Here is a 27,127-nt window from a genome sequence, read left to right on the forward strand (position 1 = left end):
ATGTCTTCATAAATGCGGACATTACTAAAACACTGTGCTAGTCTTGAAAATATCTTAGATTTAAAGTGAAAGATTTGTCTTTTCTGTCATGGAGTTTCATTACTATTATGAAAAGAAAATTGGAATTGTAGCCCATTGGGGTGTTTGGGAATTGAGAGTAGCACTCGTTCCACTCTCCCCAACTCCTCCGACCCCGATTTTTCTTCTTCCTTGTGTGTGTGTGTGTGCGCGTGTGTGCTTCAAAACAACCAGAGGAACAACTACAGTGCAATCTTTCAAAGAAGAATGTTTATATGTCACTTTTATAGAATGGAGGTACACAATGATTTCATGACACACACTAATTTCAACTTAAGCTGTAGTTTTATGAAAAGCAATAAATGCCCTGCACATTCTGACATGCACACCTGCAGGTCAGACGAGAGGCTTGAGACAAGACATGTCAAATATATATTAGTTCTTCCCTGGTGTCTCGGAGAATCAGAAATAACTTGGAAATCAATAAGCTTTGCCATTGCTTTTTCATTGCTATTTTCCTCTGCTGCTTTCAAACCACTAATGCACATGTTGGAAAGGAAGTTCAGGGGCCACTGTTCTGAGATGGAGAGGATTGTTGTGGTCTTCAGGAATCGATGGCACTGTAAGGGACAGCCTGCAAGGCACATGAGAACTCTGCATGTGCCTGTACGATGGACAGCCCTAAGAACTACACTCTACAACCTCACTTGTCACCACGTTAGACAGGAAGAACAAAGGACAATCGCATCCTATATGACACCAATGACAAACAACAAAGGAACATACAGATGCTCCTTTTCCCTGCGGTAAGCCACAGGAACACGGCAACCACAGAAAACCCTGTTCTGCAACAGTTCTGCTAGACTGTATGTCCACAGCTTCACTATCTGCAAGCTTCATGAACTTTTAATGCAGTCACTGTATCCATAACTTTCTATGGAAACATCGGGACAGTTACTAAAATGCTAGGAGTCTGCTACAATGGCTTTTTGCCTTCTCTCACAGCTACCTACTAAAATCCATCTAGCTTTTCTTTCTTATAACAAGCTACAGTCAAAATATTACTGATTTGCTCAAGCGCAAAACCCTTATCCTCCTGCCTGTGTAAATAGTTATTGTTCCTCAGGATTTAGTTTAAATGCCCCATATTTTGTGACATCTTCTCTAATCGCCTCCTTATGTCAACAAATACATAGTGTTTCTGTAGTAGGCCTTGGAAGAGGTATTTGATTTCAAAATTGTAGAAGTGTTCAGCAGGTAGGAGAAAGTGGACTTTTCACATGTTGTTTAAGAAGTACTTTTAATTTTAATTCATTTCAGTACTTCCTTGGTCCTCATCTCCACAATTTCTTCAATAATAAAATTAAATATGAAATTGTTTTAATCAAGCCAGAAATCGCTAATCCTCTGCAGATACACTTAGGATCAATGTGCTTAAGGTATAAATATTTCTGATATCTAAAGCACAAATGTTTTTGATTCTGCATTTCTTCCAAATAATACGCTGCTGAGTCCCAATGACTGACGTCATGAAGCTATTTAAGGTTAGTCAAATCAGCAGTCTTCACTGTGATTCATTTGGATACATGACTTACATCAGCATCATTTGACACAGCGCTACAAATAGTTGACAGTTAAGTTGGGGCTCTTTTCTCAATTCATCAGAGTACTGCAAAAAGTTTCTAAGACACTTTTTGGTGTAGTTGCTACTAGAGTGAAAGTTGTCATCATTCAGACCAAATGTCCCATAATTCTCAGGCAGAAGAAAAGCCACAGAGGCCATAATTGAGAAAATCAGTGTAAAAGCTGGGTACCCAGAGCCTTTGTATGAATTTTTCATCAAAATGTATTGCATTTCAAAAAATGCAAGGGAAGCTATATTTTGAAATGTAGATGAGACTCTTTATTACTGATTTCTCTTCAACTAAGCTTCTGGATGGCAAAATCGCTTCTCTTCCTGGGAGCTCATTTACTCTAACACCCAGAAATATGTACACCCAGAAACCATTTTTCTTAAAATGCATTTCATGTTTTACCTACAGAAATTTGAACAATTTATCTTTACTCTAACTCTGCAGATTATTCCAAGAAAATCTCAGGATGTGGAACTAGAAATTTTTGGAAAACTGGCTTATGACACCAATATCACAGCTAAAGCAGCGTGGAATGCATATGTGTGTGTGTTTGTATGTGAATTTTAAAACATTCCTTTCAATTCTCTCAGATGTTGCTAACTGGTCCCTTTTATCATGGATTTACATTACAAACCTGGATTTTAAAGAGCTCCAGGATCACAATACCTTGGAGTTAGAGTGTATCACATTACCAGAATTCTTTTTATCAAATGTTACCTTGATTTATGCTTACATGGCTCTTTGAAATTTTTTATTAATATAAAGAGAACAGATTTTGTGCATTCTCTAAGTAACGTCCCACTATCCTTGGTCTCCTTCGCCCCCACAACATCCCTCCCTCTCCCCTCTCTTCATCAGTTTTTGCAAAGATATGTTAATCCTCTGTATTCACAGGCTTATATTTCTAATACCAATAATATTCAACAAGCAAAACGTGGGAAGACCACAGTTTTACAGGAGCAGAAACACAAGCCAAAATGACAATCACACTGCAGTTACCATTTCAATCCCACACATTTGTAATGCATCCTACATTAGCTGCCACACATCAGAGAAAATACATGTCCTCTATGACATGACTTAATTCAGTAAGAATAATGGCTTCCACCTGCATCCATTTTGAGGTTTAGATGATTTAGGTCTGTTTTTGGATCACTTAATTTTTTTTCTGATACACAATATAGTTACTATGGTTTCTGACAATAAAGCATCTAAATGTCCTTTCTAATCTTAATTAGCAGCTGGTACTCTTAGTAATTGGGGGTATTTGGTAGACTCTGCACTGGGTACTTTGCACACATTATCCAAGCATCAAACACCCTGTCATGAACCACTCTGGAGTATAGCTATTCACATCTCAGGAAAGGAAAGCCACTCTCAAAGAGTTAACGTTTGGGCACATCCAGACCTATCTTTGGCTACTAGAGTTTGATAAATCCAATATATATACCTGCTTTTTACAATAGGCACTTACAGTTCCACACAATATCAGGAAAGCAGCAATAAGAAACTAGGACAGGTATTAATCAGTCAAAATATACTGCTGCTAACCTTCCGACCTGGCAACTGGCAATTCATTATTCCCTCATCGTGATGCTTAAATCCTGATCTTTTATAGTTACGTATCAGATCAGATCAGTCAAAAAAATGTATATAGCCCTTTTTCTTCTTATTTTGTCATCTAAGTTCATAGAACTTCCATTCATCAAAAGGAAGTCTTTACATATAGCCACTTCCATGGACCTGTGTCCTCAGTAGTATGGACATAGCTTGGTTATAGCAGACACCCAGGCTTATTACCTTGGAAACAATAACTTTGACCAACTTTTATAGTTTCTTTCTAGAATTATTCTTTCAGCTCCTCCCCTTCCTTCCTTCTCTCCTCTGGAATTTCATGGTGAAGCAGCCTTCTGCTGCAGAAATGGGTGCTGGGTCCTAGGTGCACTCTTCCTCAGACAGGTGAATGCAGAGCATCTTTCAAAGCCCAAATGATTCTGAGTAATGGCACAGCATGCAGTTTTCTTGAGTCAATTCACTTTGGGTCATCACTTTTGTATTCCTGTCACAAAGGTACTGTTGTCTAAATTATCTTTTTTTTTTTTAAAGATTTATTTTTTATTATTTTTTGATTGGAAAGGCGGATATACAGAGAGGAGAGACAGAGAGGAGAGACAGAGAGGAAGATCTTCCGTCCGATGATTCACTCCCCAAGTGAGCGCAACGGGTCGATGCTATGCCGATCCGAAGCCAGGAGCCTCTTCCGGGTCTCCCACGCGGGTGCAGGTTCCCAAAGCTTTGGGCCGTCCTCGACTGCTTTCCCGGGGCACAGGTAGGGAGCTGGAAGGGAAGCGGGGCTGCCGGGATTAGAACCGGCGCCCATATGGGATCCCTGGGCGTGCAAGGCGAGGACCTTAACCACTGCGCCACCGCGCCGGGCCCCCTAAATTATCTTTGATGGGAAAAGATCAGATTCACTTTGGCGGAAGTATCGTCGCTAAAGGGCAAGATTAGACAGCTTCCTCCTTGAGTCTATTCGAGGGAAGCGATTCCTCGAATTAGGACATATAGAAGGCCAGGTACTTGTCATGTGGACATGAGCTTGCATGGGAGGACACAGCCAGTGAAACGGGCTGATCAGAGTATTTTGAAGTGTCTTAAGAGGAAGAACAAGAGGGTTAAAATAACAATTTCCTTCCAAGAAATCTCTGTAGGACACAGGGCTATGCACCCTATATCCTCCCCCCACTACCAAAAACATAAGCATAGATGGTAATGTGCCCTTCTGCAACAGAGCCAAAGCAACATTGTTACCTTACTGGTTTCACAGAGGTAAATGAATGTATCTCAGAAAACGTTCCAGATACTAAGGGCCAGTTACTGGCATTTCCCCTTATAGACTACGGAAAAAGATTTATTTTCATTTGTGTTATGGTGTGGTCCTTAGTTAATCTTCTATTATTGTTATGAAAGCCATCTTACATTACCTAAGTATCTGTGCAGGAGACTATGGTAAGCACTTTATTTCTCACACATCACCTCCCTTTATCCACAATGTATTTAATATTGTTCATGTAATTTTACATATGTAACAAATTGAGAGGACAAAAGCTCACTAATTTGTTTCTGCTTATCTACTGGGTAAAGAAAATGAGACTTCAATTCAGATATGACCTTTCAACTTTACTCACTTGCACGCACCATTTCAGTGTGTGCTCATGGATGTGGTCCCACCAGCACTTCTGTTTCCCCTGATCTGTTGCTTTAATGTACTTGATGACCCCTGGCTGCTGCCATCTTTCATCAATCATTCTTTAATAAGCTAACCTTATCTTTCCTATTTTATTATCAATTCCAGGCTTCTGTTAACACCCAATTGATGGGCAAGAAGCTACTAATGATAAATGAGTCAATCGCGTGTCAGTTCGTTGAAATGAGATTGTCAGCTAAAGTGAAATGTAGCATTTACTTAAAGCACATGGGCTAACAATGAAAGTTTATTTACTGACCATGAAAGTGGCATTAGCCCAGTGAAATTAAAGATATGCTGACTTACCCTGAAATCATTTGACAAAATAGGATTATATAACGTACCAAGAAAACTCCACAGAAAACTGATGTTACTAAAAGAGGTATTTGGTAACAAATTATAAGAGAACATGGCATTATTCCACTGAAATTTCATGTTTTCATAAGAGATAGAATTAGCTTTTATTTTTCTAAATCTATACTATATTTCTCTCTTCAAGGTTGGTGAATACTTTATAGGATTGAAATATATCTCATTGTCTCTTTCCAAAGCACGATAAGACATGTGTCACATTTTAGAAAGTCTTTCATGGTATTTCAGCACTTTCTAATAAAGACTCAGAATGAGAAGCAGGTTATAAATGCCTTAAGGCTGGATTCATGCAGGCTGCCTTCAATCTTAGTCTGAGTCATTTCTGAACAGATTTTTCTTTTACTTACTACAGGAGGATTTTGTATTATCAGTCATCGATTTTTAACTGACTTTCAAGTAAATTTAACTCAGTAAAACTCACTTACATGCTAAGCAATTATTATAATCAGGTATTTTAATAGTGCCCATTCTAACACCAAAATGGCCTGTGCTCATTTTTCATTAATATCAAATCTGCATGCCTTATGAGGGAATCTCACTACAAGACAAAATAATGCATCCACTGGCGCAAAACCAATACTGGTAGCAGTAAGCCTATCACTGGATTTATCATAATTATCTGTCAAACCTTTAGTATGTGCCAGATAAGCATTAAGTAAGCCTTATCCTTTTGCAATAATTCTTTCTACATTTTTTTATTATTATCATTTTCCATGATATGGTTTTATAGGTTTAGGGAATCCACCTGCCACTTCCTCTCTCATTCCTGCCCTGTCCCCCATATCATTACAGAAGTATAATGCTTTAGTAACAGTTTCAAGTTTAGCATTCTTCTGTTTAAGTGTATCAGGTCACTGTAGGCATAGGCAATGGTAGAAACTCTAGTACCAAATTGCCAAGGTGTATTGAAGAGTTTCACTGAGAATCCTCCTTTAACTCAGTAGATATATGCATCAGAATTATCTTCACTTCCCAGTAACCTAGTTTCCATTTTACAGTTCATCTTTGAGAATATATGTATATACTGTTTACCTATGTACATATTTGTTTTGTATTTTGTATGAAGGTGGCCCTATATCAGAGAGAATGCATGGCATTTGTCATTTTGAGACTGGCAATGCCATATTTCTATTGTCATTATACATTTCACAGGTTAACAAACTGAGCATCAAAAAGACTAAGCAACTTCCTCAATCTCAGCAGTGGGTTATACCTCAAAGTGGCTGTTAGACTAAAGTCCTGGCCACAACTAATATTCATTTTCTTTTTCATACCATATCACAATTCTTACAAAATGTTTTGAGTTTTCCTAAAATGTGACATGGACCCATCCAATATAATGCTTAATTTAAAGATCACAAAAGGGTAAAAATAGTTCAGGTTAAATATAAATTCTAATATTGCAAACAAAACAAAATCAAAACAGCTCTTGTTTATTTGTTTTCCTGTTCCTTTCCTCCTATAATAAATCTGAATGAATGAAAACTGGTTGCTGGGAAAGTTGACTTTGGATGACCAAACTACAGATATTGCATTCCCTGCCCTTCCTTAGAATAACTGCAGTTTCAAATCATTCCTTTGTTTCTCGAATATGTAAATATTTTTAAAGCCTCTTGCCAATTTTATAACCCAGGACTGACTTAATCAAGGGTCTAGGACCTGTAATGTAACCTTCAGGGAAGGCAGAGCCACTCTCCTCCACTTTCCCAGTCATAAATGTACCTCAGGACATGAGCTTATGAGGTCACGCAAAAGGGAAAGTTTCTGTTCCTTTGGGTGAATCCATTTTCAACACAATCAGCCCCAACTTCTTCCATCCCAGTTAAAAATTCACTAGCCAGCGCCAGCATCGTGGCACAGAAGCTTAAGATGCAGACATCCTGTATGGCTCAGTTTGCAGTTTCCACAGCTCCGCTTCCAAGCCAGTGTGGGAATGCAGCAGAGGCAGGGCTGGGCGCTAGGGCCTGTGCACCCATATGGGAAGCTTGGATGCAGCTCCTGGCTCTGGGCTGGCCTCACTCCAGTGGCTGCGTCATTCGGAAAGTGACTACAAGTCAGGAAGTCTCTCCATCTCTCCCTCTCTGCTTAACAGTGACTTTCAAATGGATGGATATAGCTTTAAATTAAAAAAAAAAAACCCTCAATAACCATTTTTATCAACAGCCAACTAGCTAGACTCTGGATGAATTCTGATTTTCCTCTTGTGATAGTCTTGAATATATTCCTAGATTGTTTAACTTTCTTTAATGTAATTTATTGGAAAACTAAGAAGGATATCTAGCATTGGTCTTTTTTTTTAATCGTACCAGTGTAATACTTATAATGCAGTGTTAAAGAGGATTAGATGTTATGGAAAAAAGGAATGTCCTAGGCCAACATATTGAACCCTGAATGCTAACTAGTGGGCCAATATCCAAAGCCCAGCTTCCCTGTGGTACACTCTAACAATTAGCTGGGGTGACTCTGCCCACCTGCTAATTAGGAAATACTCTAATGTCCTCCAAAATGGAATGCTTATTATTGCTGTTTTTCTGGCTACAGTTCAAAATCCTCCATTTTAACAGCAATGTGTTGGCTACAAGTGGCTAATTAAACTCACTTTTGAAAAATCAAGTAATACTCAATTTAAATGTATAACAAAATTCTCTTCCATTCAGCCTCTAAAATGTGACCAAATAAGTTACATATTCCTTCAATTGATTGTGAGTACATATTTAATGAAAAGATGCACCTTGTTCAATATACGTATCTTTTATACCTAATGTGGTTAATGGCATCGGTTTAATAGAAATCTTTTGATCTTTTATCCAAACAGCACACTGGGAAAAACACTCAAATTACATAGTAATTGCAACAAATTTAGCCTAATGAATAGTAATTCATGTAAAGGACCTTTTGCCATCATATCTAAATTTCTGCCTTGGAATCATTTAAATGAACATCTGAAAATGAATCCTTTGCTTTTGAGGCTGTCCAAATTTTAGAGAAACAACTTTCTGCATTCCAGGAAACTAAAATGCCACATTTTCTAAACTCAACAGCTCACGAACTACCACATATTTCACTGTGTAACTTAATCTCTCTGAATCTGATTAGTTCGGAAAATATCCCGTAGTGCTGTAAAACCATGACATAGGATAATATTTGTAAACAACTAAAAATAATAATGAAAACAGGATAAGTTTTACTAATCAATCACAAGTTAACATTATCACCTCTCCTTACTCACGGAAACCAAACCCAAGAGCAATGTGACCCACCTGACTGGGAGCCAACTGTTTGAGTCTGAATGGCTTTACTATCCACCACGTTTCCACCGGCCCCACCGACGTTTAAGACATTGCCACAAAAAACTGGGTAATCTTTTCCTTCTGTGACTAACCAGATAATTTACTACTGAATGAGCCTTTTATCTTTCTAGACAAAGGTTTAATTGACTTGGAAGTGGCCCAACATTCTATTAGCTACCCAACCTGCCTACAACATACACACAGAGAATTGATATATTATTCTTAGCTCTTTCTTAACACAGCTCCTACGAAACAAGAGTTTCTGCTCCCTTGGTAACAACTAACAAAGTGGAATTATTGAATAGGAAACTCTTACATCAAAGAGGAGGATAATCTTCATTCATGGTTATGGATATTAACATAAAAATAATCTGCTTGGGGGGACCAGTGCAATGATGGCATAACAGGCTAATCCCCCATCTGCAGAGCCAGCGTCCCATACAGAAACTTGTTCGAGTCCTTGCTGCTCCATTTCTGATCCAGATACTTGCTTATGACTTGGGAAGGGAATAAAGGATGGCCCAAGTACTTGGGTACCTGCAGCCATTTGAGAAACCTGGAAAGAAGCTCCTGGCTTTGGATCAGCTCAAGCACCGGCTGAGGTCACTACATTTAGGGAGTGACCTCATGGATGGAAGACCTCTCCCTGGCTCTCCTTTTCACTATTCAAAATCTGTCTTTCAAACAAAAATAAGTCAATCTTTAAAAGAATCATTTGTTTCAACCTTCTTCTGGAATTTTTAGAATGAGTTCTATTTGGAAGGGTTCCCCCACCAACTAGGATTCCTGAGATAATTTTAGGTCACCTTGGAACATAAGTGGTTTTTCAGGGTTGTTATATTGTCAAGTTACTAAGTGAATTAAAAATGTAGGATTTGAAAAAAACAATCTGCTTTTCAGACTAATGTCCATGTGAATAAGCATTGAAAAATAAACTTGTATGATGAGAAGATTTGTAATAGCATACATATATTACACATTACGAGCAATCTTAAAATATGCTTTCCAGATTAATTCATTTATGCAACAGCCTCATTTTTTGGTGGCTGGTAAAGCGAAAAAAGAAAAAAAAAAACCAACCAAAAAAAAAAAAAACCCCAAAAAAACGATGAAAAGGTCATCCATCTGTCATGTGCCTAGGCAGTTTAAATCAAGCGTTTTAGGACAACAGTGCCCTGTGTCCTAGTTACAGATCACTGCTTCTGATTTCTACCTATTGGCTAAGAGTCAGAGCTCAATCAGTCCTCCTGAGTAGCATATATGCCCCTTTATATTCTAAAAACTGTTTTTATCAATGCAAGGCTAGCATCCAGCACTCTCTGGGAGCACAGAGTGATAGGAATCAAGTATAATTGAGTTTCATGTCTTCATACCCAGGAGCCTGTCTCTGGACCAGCCTCAACACATACAGCTCTCATCAGGAGCTCTGAGTGGTGTCATCAGTTGCCCGCCAATTTCCAGTCAGGAAAAGTAACAGTATTATATAAATGGGAAAAAATGCTTGAATGTTCTTTTTATATAACTGATTTGAAAAAATAGGAAAGTTGCCATTTGTGTTCTACTTTTAGAAAGGCAAAGAGAGTCTTAAATACATTCACTTGAATTATCCCAACAACTCTGAAACACAGGTGATATTTTAGAGTCACCGGTATATAAATAAACAGATAATCAGAAAAACAAATTAAAACAGAATGCATCTTTGATGGAATGAAGGATATCCCTTGTTAGGATTTACCTCCATGTATCGGCTTTCTATTTTTTCTCTTACAGCTTAGAACACCAGAGATGTGGAATAAAATTCTATAAAACCTCATAGGGGTAATACTGGCAGCCTAGAAAATGTACAACTTTGCTCCTCAAAAGGAGTGTTGAGTGGCGCCATACTTCAACTAATATGTATTAAGAGGTATAATCTATTGGTCCTTAAAAGGCAATTTTTTCCCATTAACAACCTGAGGAAGACACCTAAATCATGAGTGAGCCCATTTCCGGAGATAAGGGCAAGGTTCAGAGTGACAAGAATACACTTGTACACCTCTCGGCAGACATCTGCTCCCACTCACTCAGGGCATGGTGAGTGAGCACAGCAGACAGATCCATTTCTGAAAGTGTTCCTCAATGTTTCCTTTCTAAACTGTCAATATTCCAAAATAGGACTAACTAATACTTGGAGTGCTTTTTCAAAATCAAGATCTCATTATATTCAGAATCTAATGATATCTGAAAAATAATTATAGTCCCTAATATTTTATATTTTTATTCAAGATGAACAGCAACTTGCAAAAAGAGATTTACGAAAGCAACACATTAAAGTTAGAGAGATCTGCAGGGGAGTAACCTATAATGAAACAGTGTTCAAACAGAGTGAAAAATATACCTCTATTCCTTAACAAAAATTTAAAAAGTTGGAAAATAGACTGATATTGTTTGTGTGGAACCTGTCACACAAAGAGAACAAATCCTGCTAAAAGGGCAATATCCATGAAACATTAAAGACAAGCGCAGAAAAGGAATCACATGGAAAGACAATGCAGAAGAGGTTTGAGAAAATGCCAACAGAAAAGGGAAACTATTCGAGGTATAAATTAATCAAGACCAGGATCAGCTAGATCACAAAACAAGCTTATAGCAAATGACCCATTTGTTGCAACAGACTCTGAAGCACACATTTGAATGGGAACAAATGAAACGAAACCTAAATGAAGGAAGCCTCGAAGCAAAGGATAACAAGGTGAACTGCGTCTGGTAAGACTGTCAAAGTAGCTATTGGAAGATAGAAGCTGCTTTACTTGTATTTTGGGCAAGAGACTGGTTCAGGGAATAGAAGTAATGTTTATGGAACATGCCCATGCAAGAAACAAGGCAATCTGGGGTTTCATAGTGTGGACCACAGGTTATGTATTAATGAACCAATAATGGATGAATAAACAGGACTTATTCAGATGCAAGATGATAAAGACAGAAAGAGTTTCTGGAGTACAGTATTAACAATCTGCTACTAACTTTCCACTGTTATGAAATATGGCAAGGCAAACAAATTCAAGCGACTGGGAAAAAAAGAGGGAAGAGTAGAGTGAAGTGGTTATCTGCCTTTCTCTTTTCCTTTCCCCTACCATCCTGGCCTGTTCCTAGCTGGTGCTGTGGAGATATGGAAAGCCAATGAATTAGGCTATAGAGAGTGGATAATAAGACCAATAAGCAGTGGCTGGAAGAAATGAATAATTTCAGCTCAAGAAAGAAAACAGTTACAATTTTATGAGCACACTGATATACAAAGTATTCAATGCCAGAATTCTGTATAAAAAAAGATGAAAATCCATACTCAGGCTACAAACATGAATTTACTCCAAAGGAAAAAATCAGCAACTGCTGTAATTCATAATAACCTATACTGTTTTAATAATGTATAAATCCCTGAAAAAGGCCAGCATTGTAGTACAATGGGCAAAGTCATCACCTGTGATGCTGGCATCCCACATGGATGCCTGTTCCATGTCCTGGTTCCTTCATTTCTGATCTAGCTTCTTGCTAATGTCCTGTGAATGTAGTAGATGATGACCCTAATTATGGGTCCCACCCGACGAGGTCTCCCCGACCCTCTCTGTACAGATGCCTTTCTAAATAAATAAATATTAAACACGATACTGAAAACATCAAACTCCTTCAGGAAAATAAAAATTTGAAAAACAAAATTAACTATAAATGCCCCTTCCCACCACACATACCTGACTTTATCATATGAGCAATATCTAATGAAAAAATACAAGAAAACTTGAAACAGAATGTGCTGGTTTGAGATATTAACCACAACAAAAACTGGATGTGTGAGCCCAAAAGGAAATGCAAAAAGAAAATCTGAGGGTGGAGAAAAACAAAGATGGGATTGATACATCACAATGACAAAGACATCAGCAGCTGTTTTAACAACACAAAATGGGAATATGAATGAAACACAGGATGCACCTTGGCCAATAGGCCCAAGACAGTGTCATGAAGTGAATCTGTCTGTCCAGAAACCCAGAATGGAGTACTGAAAACAATCAACGAGGTAAGGGAATTGGACAGGTCATTATCAGATATCTACTCATTTGGTATGGCGGATGATTCTGAGGGCTGGGAACATTGAATGGTGGTGTGGAGACTAAAGGAAAGGGCATGAGAGCATCAACAGCCTGGATCCTCAAGCCCACTTTGGCTCGGCTGACAACCCAGTGTGTCATCCTCACTTGCATCTGCCCTGACCAAGCTGACAGTTAGCAGCCACACTAGTTGGAACTGTCACTGTTCACGAGAAAGGAAAACCAGTTACTGTGACATGAAGGTCTGGGGCGGCTCTTGGGGAGACACAATTAGAGGTCATGGACTAGTCAACAGGGTTAGTCTGTATCTACTTCACTAATAAACAAGGAAATTATTGAATATTAAGAAACACCACACTATAAAGAAACTAATGGAAATGATCCTAATACTCGTATTGTGACTATTTAGAATGAATCCAGAACATAAGTAATTTATTTTCTGTGTTCACAGCCTCCCTTCATGGTATAAGGGCTGTATAGAAACAGTAGTTATGTGTCAGTCATAGCAGAAGAGATGCAAACATATTATAAAAAAAGGAGGAAAAATTATGCACAGGCTACAAGTAAAATACATCAGCTTGCATTTTAAGGAAACCTGGCAACACTGAAATATTTCCCTCTTAAATGTATCAAGGACTCTACCTGCTGTTTGTTTTACTATTGCCATAATACTCTCACTTCCAAAATTCAGAAATACATCACTTAAGAGAATTTGCTAGCAGAGTGAGTGGTAGGTCCCTTTTGTTGGCAGAAAGGTCAAATAATTTTCCACAATGTGCTGCAATATTTTAGCCTTACAATTTTACTCTCAGTGACCCAAGGGAAAGCCCATTATACTGTTATATACAAAACCAGGTTGTGAGCTAATGGAAAGAGCACAGCGAGGTAGCAGACCCATGTACTGCTTCCAATCACTTTTTCCAAAGTACACATACTTACTGGGCTTTGTTTTTCTTTTTTCCCCTCATAAACATGGAAAAATTTATCTGTGTAACATGTAAATACCCTTTTCATACAATGAACCATTGTGCAAGAATATAAACTTACACATTTAACATGGAGGACTTACTCAAGGAAAACAGCATGCAACAAAATTTACAGTAAAGGCAAGGAAGTAAGAAAAAAAGTCGACTAACCTAACCCACCTGAGCTCGGCTCACAGGGGTCAATGTCCTCATCATCGCTGGGACATTCTGCTGAGGCCACGAGGATGTCATCTGTGGTCTGTGGAGGAAGCACATTCAAGAGGTGAGTCTAAACGTCGCAACAGAGTGTGTCGTCTATGAAATTCAACTACTCTCACAGAGCTGGGAAGCAAGGCAAACTCAGTATTTGCTGGACCAAAGATGCAGAGCTTAAACGTGTCAACTTATGACAGCCTTCATGGAGTATCTGCAGTTTTGTGAAAACTCAATTATGCTTCATTTCACATGCAGACAGAGAAATTGTGAGAGCAAGCGTATAGATAAACATCCATTCTACTGCAAAGAGAAACTGCGCCCAGGAACATACAGATGTTGAACGCAACCTGGCAGAAGCAGATGATTTAAAATTTATTACAGCCCTAGAGTGCTACAATATATGCATCAGTGGGCTTTATGCAGTACTTGTGCTTGCCTTCCCAAAAGCAGAACAGCCGTAATCTTTTCTATTCACAACCTGGTCGAGTTTGATGAACCGCTGAGATACAGCTTGTCATTTTTAAGAAAAATAGATTACATAGAGAATTAGATGACTCGTTCATTGATGATAAAGAGAAACAACTGCAGTTCACTTGTGCAGCTTTCACACTCCCTTTCGTAACGTTCAAATGGCAGACACTGTTTCTCAGTGGTCCTTTAGATGGCTTTTTTTTTTCAGAAGATGTAAAATAGTATTTGGAGTGGCATGGGGGGAAGGTATTTGCGGCATTCTAGTTGCTTCATTACACTGACAGTAATGAACTATTACAGTGGTAACCATTTCTGTAATAAAAAGCAAGTGTATGTACCTCCTGTTAGTCACATAATCAATGCATTTACAAGCACCAAGGTGGTTCTTCATCACCACTTACAAGACACAAAGGGGGTTTACATTAGATTTGGTTAAAGTTCAGGTAAAACAGACTTCAAGGTACAAGAAAAATACCTGATGAAATCACTCTGAACTATGGAGATGAGAAACGGTTAGAACACATTCACAACAGTAGCATTCCTATAGTTCTCATTCAAAATGGGGAAGAAAAATAATATCAGTCCTACTTCAAAAAAAAAAGCACACATTCAGTCCGATTTTATTAAAGAACTCCTTAACATTATCAGAGACGGCAGTATAGATTTATTTGAAGAAGTCTGTAGCACCTTGAAAAAATGAATACAAAGAACGGACCACTTTCATGATAAGTATTAGGCTTAAAGCTATTACACATGCAATGTATATAATTGTGCACACAGCATTTGGAGACAGGCAGTTGACACAGTGGGTAGCAGGGTACATGGGGTTCCCACATGCTAAGTCAGAAAGTCTGGGCTCAAGCTGGCTCTGCTCCCATATTAGTTTGCTGCTAATTCCACCTTGGGGCACGACAGATGATGGCCCAAGCATTTAAGTCCACTGCTTTCCTGATGGGAATCCAGGATTAAGTTCTGCCTTTTTGGCTTCAGCCTGGCCCAGGGCTAACTGTTGAAGGCATTTAGGGAGTGAAGCAGCAGATGGGACCTGTCGAACTCTGTCTGTGCTTGTCTCTCTGCCTCTCAAATAAAACAGATACACAGATTTAAAAAAAAAATACAGGATGCATTTGAGAGCTAATGATTCACAATGTAACTTTAAATATCAAAATGTGATATGGCATATAGAGATAATTTCCACTCTAATTCTGAGAGCGTTGAGAAAGTTTCTGATTCATTCACTTTACTGCTGTTATTTTAAAAGGGGAACTTAAAATACTACTTTCTGGAAGTGTAATGCCTGTGAACCTTATCATCAGCTGGGATGACAGTCATGTATTTACATTTTATAAAACCATCTAAAGGGCTTTATAAGGATAACTTAGTGGATTATGTGGCTTTGCAGGTGAGTGGCTCCAACTCAACCCATGGGGATGATGAGTTTCATTCTAGAGCCAACACCTTATGGAGAGTTATTCTCATTTTCTATCATGGCAGATTCTTTAAAATGAATTTCAACATTACAAGATAATTTCTCATGTTCCCTGCAGAAGGCTAAATGCAGCAACGTCACAGACACGGTGTTACCGCTGCGGATACTGCCCTGATCTTCCTGAAGGGGAGGATCATGTGAACGAAGTAAAAGAAAAATGAAGTTAATGACACTGCCTCTTCCTCTCTCCTCCACTGGAAATACTTGGCAATGTCTAGAGAAATTTTAGACTGTCTCAGTTGAAACGAAGGTGCGCTATCTTTTACTTCCACTTCCTATCAGGCAAAAATGAGAAGACCCTGAATATTTCAAAGTGTTCCTGACAGCTCTACAGAGAAAATCATCGCCTGGCCTGAGATGTCAACAGGGCTGTAGCTGTGAAGTCCCACTGTGAAAATGGGAAAGCATGCCCTGTTTCTCTCATCTGACAAAACAGAGAACCTGGAAGCACTTCAGATGTCAGAATAAACCCAGGACATCACAAACACCTTGAATAGAATGAGATCATACTTTTTTTTAAAAAAGGAATCCATATTATCAACATTGTATTTAGTATTTCATGAAAATAAGCACCAATTCAATCTATTCTGTCAATATCTGTAGGTAATTCCCTTGTACATAAATCTGAAAGTTGTATCTGCAGACTATTTTAAACTTAGTGCACATGCTAGTATTCACATCAAAACATATATATGTATGTGCATATATATGTATATATATCCGTGTGTGTGTATATAGATAGATAGATATAGTCACACTAGAACTCTTTTGGATTAGGCTTCCACCTCTTATTGTCTTGGCTCAAAATATAACAAAAGCAAACATCGCATACAAATCATTTGGCTGCTTGCTAAAGTCTCAACCTACACATGTGTGACTGAAAGATGATGTTTCATGTAGAATAAATTATTTAGGCAATGTAAGTCCAATGTTGTTTTAAGATCGTTTTCCCTTGGCATACTTCCACAGAAAACAGAAAATGTTAGAATATTCTTAGTATTACCTTTCCCAAACCATAAAGCATAACAAAAAATACCGTTCAACTGTACCTCCATAGCACTCTTGCAGCAGAAAAAAAAAAACCACCACATAAATATGGCTCTCTTATAAAACTATACTTTAGTTTTAACATACTTTTCCTGATGTAATAAACAGACTTGCGCTTTGCATATTTTTCTTTTAAAAATTAAAAACTAGCAATTGGTTTGTGAATAAAAGATCTCAAATCAATAGATGCCTTGGCAGAAATCATCACAGTATGAAAAAATCTGAAAGTGGCTCAAGTGTAAAGAAAAAAAAATCAAATTTCATTTTGGAGGCTGAATTAACTGAACAATTTTCTAGCCAGTGCTGTGTAATTTGAATTTAATTCACTGTGTTTGGGCCTGCCTCCCCATGGCTTACTGCTGAGAGAGAGGTAGAAAGAAACTCAAATATGTCACACTAATCAACTCCATTCTTTAGTATACTTTTCCCTGATGTTTATAACCCTTTTCAGAGAAGAGGCAACCTGCTGGAACAGACAGAACAGTGATCAAGCAAAAGCATTAGCTTTGCATAACAGTCCATTTAGATAAGTGTGCCTAATTGTGCATTAAACTACTCACAGGTCAAAGTGCCATGCTGATCTTCCCTGACTCGGGCTGGTTAGTGTGCACGTGGTAGGCATCTGTACTTTTCAGCTGTCTACCATAACTGAAGTCACCGTAGCTTTAGGGAAGAAAATGACTCGGAAAGAATAAAGGAATACAGGCACTGAAACTCAAATCTATCACAAAATATGAAGAAAATGCAGCGCATAGGGAAAGCATAAGAAAGACGTTTTCAATCATACCAGCGTGTCTAACAATTCAGAATCTTAACAAAGGAGTATTTGGAGTTTCATGAATTAGAGAAGCCCTGATGTATTTTTGCTGAACGTTTCTCACAAAGTGCTTTTTCCCCATGACCATTATTAATGCAATTTGCTACTATCTGTGCACTTGCTTTCTGCTTTTTTGCTTGTTTTAGGATTTTTTCTGGTTTAAAAGTCAGAATTAAGAAAGAGGGGAAGAGACAGAGAGAGAGAGAGAGAGAGCACTTCTATCCACTGTTTCACTCTATACCTACACAAGGCCATCCCTAGATCCCTAGGCCAGGCTTCAACTGGTGCTTCACCCACGTCTCACATGTGGAAGGCCAGGGCCCAATCTTTTGGCCCATATTCCACTGCTTTTTCCAGGACATTATCAGGGATTTGGATCAGAGGTGGAATAGCTGGGACTCGAACCAGCGCTTACGGGGGATGCTGGTGTTTCAAGCAGTAGCTTTAACCATTATACCACATCAGACCCTTGCTGTGAATTTTAAAACTACAGTCTGACTGCACACCCCTACGTGATGGAGCAAGTTATGTAATGAGAAGGTAGCACATCTCAAATGTAGTATCATCTATGTGATAAGCACAGTTTCTCTAGACATGATTCCCCAAAATAAACAGCTATGCTGAAGACAGACACATTCTAGTAACGACATTTACAGGAAAACTCTCACTTTGTGAAATGAACAGATTCCAGCTGTGCGTACACTATGAGGCCCGCCATGACTATGGTGCCTACCAAGATGGCTTTGATTTACTCTAAAACTGTAATTGAAGCTGCCTTTCTAATAATCATCATCTATACTTCTATAGACCCAAATATAGCAACAAAACAAACATAGCTGGGAGTGGGAATTTAGCCTGGTTATTAAGATGCTCATACTCCCTGTGAGAGGACCTGGGTTTCACTCTAGCTCTGTCTCAACTTGCTGTTCCTGTATCCCCTGTAGGACGTGATGACGGCTGAAGAGGTGGGGTTGTCATAGGAAGCCTGATATGAGCTTGCAGGTGCCAGCTGTTGCTTCATTGTCTGCATCGAGGTACTGAATCTGCCAATGTTAACTATGTCTGTGTCCTGCACTTGTCACTCTGTCAAGTGCATAAATAAAAATTGTCTCAAATGGTGGTGCTCATATACATAATAGTATTTAGTATAGATAACAGTATTTAGTATAGATGTTCATGGTTAAATTTCATGCATAATCTGGAGGTTGAGTGTTGTGTCAGCTGAAATTTGCTGAATTGATGGTCATTGCTCTTACTGATATTATTCTCTATGTGAAGCTTTTCTGGATGAAATAGTCTTCACCAGGGAATATTTAATAGTAGGTAAACTTCCCTGAAACAAAGCATTCAGAATTAGAATGACAAATTTCATGAGTAAGATACAACACATTTTGCTGACACAGAAGGAGCGAGGTGATAAATCATATTTGTCACTAAGATGAAAAACTTCAGTCTAATGATATAGCTATTATATACATACATGTATATTTTCCTAATTTTTCAAAGTGTGGTCAGTTTTATCAAATGAGATAGAGAAATTAGTTGGCAATTTTAGTTTTCAACAATCCCATTAAGGATGGAAAAGGAATTTAGACTATCTACATACAATGTATGGTAGTTTCCATGGCTTCAATCTCATTTTGGTTCTTACTTCAATTCTTTTTCTAGGGAGTAGATGCTACTTACAGATGTCAATATCTTGGCTCATTATTAGTGAATATAAACAAAACAAACTGAGATCCAGTAAGTGGAGGATGGATTTTACCTCCAGCACATGACTAGCATAGATAGTGAAAGCCAGTTGTTCACCAATATAAAGCATGTCCTGTATTATGTATTTTCTGGTGGGCACAAAATATGGATACTCCCAATGAGGGCACAAATATTTCTACCCACAAATAATGTATTATTACCACTTCTCTAAAGCAGATGAACGAATAACTTATTGACCAAGTAACAATCAAGTAAATCCAAAATGCACTTTCTTTTTCCTTCAAATTTAACATTGCTGCTGTATTTATTGCTTGTTTAATGTCTACCAACAGCATCTTTATCAGGAATGCAGCTAGAGGTGCTATTATTCTAAGTGTTATACTGAAGTGTCTGCTAACAATCTACCCAATTTGAATGTGTGAGTTGGTTTTCATGAATATTTAGGGCAAAGCTTAAGCATCCTCCAAAATAGCAAGCTTTCACATTTCTTTAATGTTCTTTTCCAACTGATGTCTTAGCCTAATAAAAGAAAGTGACCATAAATCAGCTGTCTCTGGGAAAAGGACAGACTAGTAAGTCATTCCGTTTTCCTCAAAATTTTCTCCATTGTTTAAAATGTTGGCAATGGTTTCAGATAGTCAAATTGGGTTTGAGTAAAAAATTCCAACATAGTAAAGAGATTTATGTTTTTCTCAATCCAATATTCATATTAATCAATTCAAATTAATAATAAAATTCAATAAAAGATATATGCTGTCTCTTTTATTACTTCTTTTCAACTACTTCTATGTCCAAATGGCATTTCCACTAGCATCCCTGACAATGGAGGAGGACTGTCAAAAGCAGTTACAGCGAGCTTTAAACTATGAGGATTACCACTGACTAGGATGTGGGGAGATAACTCCACAAAGAGCATGGTAGAGGCATTAAAACAGAACCTAGGACATGGGGTGACCAAATGTGTCCTACCAATCTTTGTATTGTTTTGGGACACAGCAATTTCTAAATAATTTTAGCCAATTCCAAAGTTAACAAATACTGACAGATGTTGACAAATGCAAATCTATGCTTCTAGCTGTGTCAGTGTGAATCTCTCATCCCACTGTTGTGACTGAATTGCCCAATTAGTCACACAGATTGAATTGAAAATCCTTTTGGGTAATGGGAGCCAAAAGAGACTTTCTGGTTATCAAATTCCAAGGATGGAGAATTTCATCTAGTGTGACACCAAAATCTAGGCTTTCTTTGTTGGCATATAACATATATTAGGAAACAGAATCATGTTTTATTCAAGACTCATCCATTTTCCTAAATTGAAGCAGATGTTCTAGTCTTTAACCCAAGCTCTTCATGATCCATATTAGGAATCTTGAGCTAGAAATGGATTTAATGTTAAATTTTCTGACCATAATTATAATGCTAATTAATAACAAAGCTATGAGATGATTCACACCCCTGAAGATTGATTGTCTTCTATCCCAGATGACTTTGATATGTTCATCCATTCATCTATCCATTCATCCACCCAATCATCAACTCAAAACCATCTTGTTATTTAAGGGTTTTGAGGTAATTTACAAAGTTGCCTTATAAAATGAATTTAAAATTAGTAAAACAATCACAAAGGGAGAGTATTACATTTTGATAAATAATCATGAGGATTAGCATGAATTAGCATACTCCATACAGTACACACATTCAGTTACTGTATGTGTACTGTAAATGGGGGAGTAAAAGTAATGCTAGAGTTTTAAAAAGCAATTATATAATTCAAATATGGTCATAAGGATAGTTAATTATAAATGGAATCAGCCCAGTGAGCTTTGCATTTACTTGAAAATATTTTCCTAAAACATATTTTTAAATTTCTAACTATACAGCTTTCATATACAACAATACATTTTTTGTAAGTGTAGGTGCTCTTCTTATTTCCTAAAATATTTTTAAAGACCTTAAAAAATCAAGCTTCCAATTTCTATGTAAAAATGCAAAACCAAATTTTTGAGTAAAGAAGAGAAATGTAAATTCTTGAATCTTTTCCTGCATTTTTACATCCTTGACTTCAAACATTTCAGGCTGTGCAGCTACAAAATTAACTCCATGGATTCTGCACTCTTCTCACTAAGCCACTGATTAAAATCTACACAGCTTCTGAAGTCAGCTGATTAACTACTGTCTTAACAATACAACAAAGGTTTTTAACTTTGCCATTTTCATGTAGCCACTGCCTGGATTTTGTGAAGTTAGTCCTAGTACATATCGGGAATTAATAAATAGAAATGACTTTATAAATAATAATGGTTGCTTCTTCAAGAACATTTCAGATGCATTTATTGATCAAGTCAGTCCCATTTGCATAATGACTCTGAAATTGCAAGGCTTAGAAGGAATCATGAACAGACAGTTACATACAACGTTTCTTTGAGACGTTTCTGACAGCTCATTTAGGGCACATGCACTACAAGACAGGCAGCGACGTTCCATGCCTGCCGCAGTGGAGAACTTAGCACAAAAGCTCTAAGTCTCCACTCCTGCTCATTTGGTATAGCAAAAGGTGTACGTTATCTCTCCATCTAGAGTTGACTGCTAATTCATCGTCTGTCATATTCTGAAGTGCATAAATGAACAGAGCAACTGAGAAAATCAGATCCCTCCGCATACATTGCTAATTAAATGATAGAGAGGAAAGGACAAAGATCTTCCAAGGGTGGCAGTACAGTTCTCGTTGTGGTGTTTACAGCTGCAGATAGAACTGCAGAATCCTCAAGTTTCTATGTGGTGTGCTAACATGATAATGAATTTATAAGCTACTGGGGAATATTTTCCTAGTGCTTTGGAAAAGTGGAGATATTTGCCTTTCAAATTAAAAAAAAATTGTGGATTTCTATGAGGTGTGTTTTATATTTTATGCTTCTTTGTGGCTGAATTGATAGCATTTTAAAAAGTTTATAGTCCTTAACCGTATGTATAAATAAAAACACTGTGTAAGTGATAGCATTTATGAAGCAAAAGGTTTGAGACTGAATTAACATAGTTAAGCCAGGAAATTATCTGGACTTTAAAAGTAGAAATGTTACACATGAATTTTCTGGCATTATTATACTTTAAATCATCTTTTCTTCTTTTCCTTGATGGTTTTCCATTCTATACTCACTGTGTCTGTGACAAAGCATAGTTGTCACAATTGTTCATTTATAACAGTTCATTAAACCTGAAAATAAGAGTAAGCACATATAGATTATTTTCTAGGAGTGTGACTCCTAAAAGAGGGAGATGAGAATTGTGGTAAAATCACACTCTTTCAAAGATTTATCTGCTTCATCACATCTAGAGAAGTGACAATGAAATTTTATAACTGGCTTCCACTTTATATCCCATGGCTGGAAATTTATGATAGAGCAACCGCAAAAAGTAATATTATCTTTAACTGCAAGGGAGAAAGACTGAAATTTAAAAGCAAGGAAGAGATAAAAATCCTTTGCAAAAGCATTGGCCTGCTTATTTTCAGAAAACATTCTTGTCTTTTGGTAAAACAATAAGATGAAATATAAGTTTTCAAAAAAAAAAGATTGATTACTATTCTTTTTCCTCTGCAAGTTATTTGCTCAGTGCTGCTTGGATGTCCCAAATCCTGTTGCTATATTTTTTTTATTGTAAGTATATTTATTTAATTGAATAGTAATTATGCCTTTATCACATTTTTCCTTCAAAATCTAACTACAGGGGAAAGCTTCAAATTTTACTTGAAAAAGTTGCAAAATAATAATAATAAGTTCATGCTGAGAGGATCATCAAATTCAAAATACAAAATAAGCATAGAGTTGAATAAGCTCATAAAATTCTTATCTTTCAATTCTTCCAAGAATTCATCCTTTCATTTATTCCTAATACTGTTCTGAATTCTTCAGGTTTATAGTCAAAGTAGATACAACACATGACTTGCTGAGTCAGATCATTTACAATATAACAGTGCACCTTGTGCAATTTATTTTGACTTTTAGGGTGTACCTACATTTTCATAAATACATAATTTGCATTTCTACATGTAGAAATTTGCATGACATAAAAGGTTTTTTTGTTTCTGCAAAAATGTTTTCTGGCACAAGGAAGATGCTCTGTATGTATTTTTTGCCTGAGTTTTTGGTAAGACATGTCTTGACACTTGACTTCTAGCTCCCCAGTTCAAATTATTAAGCTGCCTATTGTCTGTCGGCATAATTTTTCCAAATATGAGAGGAATTCAAAAAGTCCATGGAAAAACAAAATTACACATGATTTTATTTTATGCATAAACTCTCTGAAGCCCATTCGGCTTCTTCATAACAGGCATTTCATGAGCTCTTTGAAGACCTCTTATATTTGTCTATGGAGGACAGGGAATTGGCAGCTTAAATATTCTCGAAGATAATCAAGAGAGTTGTGTTGGCATTGTTGTAATTGAGATGAACACTTTGTGACCAGATTTCCCCATCTTGAATCACACCGGGAACCCTCAACGTCCATTACAAACTCTGCTATGAAGAGAGAGTTGTTGAGAATGGCAGGGGTATGAGTGAAAAGACCAGACGTGAATTCCAGCTGTGCTGACTCACAAGCTGTGTGACCTTGTGTGCGTTTCCTATGTTGCCTGTGTTTCCTCTTATGTTAAGCTGAAGTTAATTACAGAAATCTGTAGGAGTATTATGAATGTATTCCAGGCCCAGCTAGCCATACTATCAAGCATAGGATAAGGTGGTATTGGTAAGGTATTTACACAGCTGGCTCTCCAAATGAGCAATTTTGTACATTTTCCTACTACATTCTCATGGCAATGCAGAAAGCAAAAGAAATTTTGCCAGCACTAGACTCCATGGATCTTTACACATAGATACTCCTTTCACAAAGAAAATGCCATTTGTTGATTTAAATTCACAATTCCATGTTTATACATGCCCTAAACAGGAAAAAAATTGATTTGAGAGAATGCATTTGGAGCATTATAAGATTGTCATACATCAAAAATGCAAGGAGCATGTTTTCCCTAGTTGCATGATGTAATGGAACATTGGTCACATTCCCTCTGGAGGTCCTAAGAATTCTCTGCTCTGATCTACCATTAAGGCAGAGGACTGCAAACTTGTAGGGTCAGATATAGGTCAGAACTGCACGTACTCACTACACAGCTCAATGAAAGCTTCAGGAACAGATCCCCCTCTCGTGACTTTCCATCTGGTTGGCATCATATTCCTCGTTTTGTTCCCAGTTTCATGTTTGGGTAGAGCCAATTTAAAAACAGCACCAGGAATGAGTGACTACGTTTCTAAAGTTTTTCTTAAATCATTTGCCTTTTTAATTGAAATTTCAATCCATGCCTTTGAGAAATACTGGAAATGGTGCTCACCGACATCACTCATTGCTACCAGGTTGAACAGCACTTAGCAGCTGGTGCGAAGTCTATCCAGGGCCAAGTGAGGAACACATGGGTAGAGGCCGGGTGAGACTTGTGATAATTGCCTTTGATCAAGAATGAGGAGTTTCATTAGAGAGCCTGGCTTTGTGCACACATTTCATTCGATAGCATCTGTTGCTGAACTCCTGCAATGCGTATTTGAGTGTTTTATTCAGTAGTGCTAAGTCTAGCCATCTCTTTCTTGGTCACCATTCACATATTTTTCCCTGTTTGACCATTACAACAGGATCACATGTAAAACACTTCAATCTCCAGGCAATTACCACATTCTCCTTTCTTTCCACTCTGCAATTTTGAATGTGTGATATGTCCTGTTCACTCCTGATACATTTCCTTGAGGTTGCTATCACGTCTCTGTCATCTGAATGTACCCTTTTCCTCTGCTCACTGCCCTGCAAGCCTTGTCCCTCTTCTTCCTTGAATCTTCAGTACCAGCATGGATGCTGATTCAGGACCAGAAGCAAATGTATTCGCAACAAATATGCCATTGACCATCATGAGAATTTCTGAAATCATTTAAATCTGGGTTTTTTTAAAAACAAAGTTCAGAAGATCAACTTTCCTTGATGATTTGGCATTACTGTGAGGAGTATCAGCCCCAGCAACAAAACGGTGTTGTCAGGTTCCTCACGGTACAACTGCCTCTGTTTCACAATGCTCCAAACCATCCCACTGTTTGGTTTAGTCCAGCTCTTGGGTGCTACAGAACCCTCCACCAAAGCTTCTGGCTTCAGATAAACCAGACCTGAGAGCTTCCTCCAAATGCAAAGTACCTCAGAAGGAATCATATTCATTTGTGACTCTTCCAGGAACACTTTGACTGTGATAATTCTGAAATAGGCTTTTTGGCTCATTGAGTTCGAGACACCTTATTGAAACTAGGTTCTAAATAGCTCAGCTTTTATTTCCAAGATCTAGTCAATCAGAAGCCAAGCCTCCTTTTGCACTTCACTGTTTACTGGAAATGCATCTGAGAGGATGCAGTTCAATAAAAGGTGACTGCCTTCCTCTCCTGGATCATCTTACCACCTAAAATAATCAGAGGTACGCTGGCTTATACTTCCAGGTGTAAGCTGAGTGCAGCCAGTCAAGGATTCCACATTGTTTATTCAGAGCTTATCCTGAGTAGCAAAGGGGATACTTCCCTAGCTAGGCATCTATTTTCCTAGGACCAGCCATTTTCCTGACACGTTAAGAATCCTTGTGCTAGTTATGGGATATTATACTGCTACTGCTGCTGCTGCTGAGTGATTGGACTCATGGTCATAGCTATTAGATACACCTGACTATAAATTTGGGCTCTGTCATTTGAAGTTACAGGAACTTGGGTGATTCATTTAACTTCTTATTTGTAAAATGAGAGGCATACAGTCATAGCAATGTGATTATACAAATTAAGAAAATCATGATAGATGATATGCTTAACACTGTTTCTTGTACATAATTAATTTCAAATAAATCTTAGCTATTAACACCTTTATCATTTAGTAAGACATGCACATATGTTACCTTCAGTGTGCCAGGAGGCAATACGTTCTTGTTAAAGTTGGAAAACACTTACATTTCCCCTTGCCTGCAGTACTACGAAGTAAAAGGGGCAAAAAAGCTAAACATTGCATGAAGAATGCAAATGTGCTTTTTTCCCCTTAAGTGTTCTATTTTGCTTTTCAACTTTTAAACTCTGCTTTATTTTAAAATATACTCCCAGTCATTCCAAAGCATTTTTAAATTGGAAAGCTTTCTTTTTCTTTCATAAAAAGCTAACCGCAGGTGCAAACCCAAGGGAGATAGACCTTGGAAATTTTAAGTGCGTTGCTATGGCAATGGTTTGCAAGAATGTGTGTAAGTTTCTTTTTAGCTCTCAAGCATTCAGCCAAGTTCATATGCAGAGGTTCAAATCACAAGGCATACAATGTTTGCAGTCATTGTGTAAGGCTTGAGCTTAACTCTGTTACTTACAGCAACTAGAAACCAGAAAAAACACCATTTATTTTTCTTTTATAGATTTGTTTCTGCAAGAATAGTGGTTCACGGATTCATTATCTGCTCCAAGCTGATCAATCTCATCAACTGACTACTCCAATAACTGTGTATATAAAATCAGAAATAATCATTTCCACATTGTTGCAAATAGAGTGACACATTCCATATGAAACAGCTGTAAATTTTTCTACTGAATTTCACCAATCGAAACTGACATATCCTTTAAGAAGTGTGATGATTATTTAAGGACATTGTGTGAAAGCAAATTTTAAGTCTAATGAATTGTGGGGAATCTCCTTAAAGGGGTTTTGTCCTATATTGCAAGGAAGAAAGTATA

The 27,127-nt window shown here is 37.6% G+C and overlaps 1 protein-coding gene across 26 annotated transcripts in view; it reads right to left on the reverse strand.

Annotated features, from left to right (window-relative positions):
- Positions 1 to 27,127, reverse strand: part of NRXN1 (neurexin 1) — a 1,050,610-nt gene that overhangs the window by 9,949 nt on the left and 1,013,534 nt on the right. For 15 of the 26 annotated variants that reach the window (XM_040993725.1, XM_040993720.1, XM_040993712.1 and 12 more), the window contains one exon: positions 13,777 to 13,864. In XM_040993725.1, coding sequence (XP_040849659.1) covers positions 13,777 to 13,864 — 88 coding nt within the window. The remainder of the gene's footprint in view (positions 1 to 13,776; positions 13,865 to 27,127) is intronic. The other 11 variants (XM_040993726.1, XM_040993723.1, XM_040993724.1 and 8 more) reach the window with 1 other exon arrangement.

This window comes from Ochotona curzoniae, unplaced genomic scaffold (genome assembly GCF_017591425.1).
Source record: "Ochotona curzoniae isolate NIBS_2020 unplaced genomic scaffold, NIBS_Ocur_1.0 contig_883, whole genome shotgun sequence".
In the NCBI taxonomy this organism is placed as follows: domain Eukaryota; kingdom Metazoa; phylum Chordata; class Mammalia; order Lagomorpha; family Ochotonidae; genus Ochotona; species Ochotona curzoniae.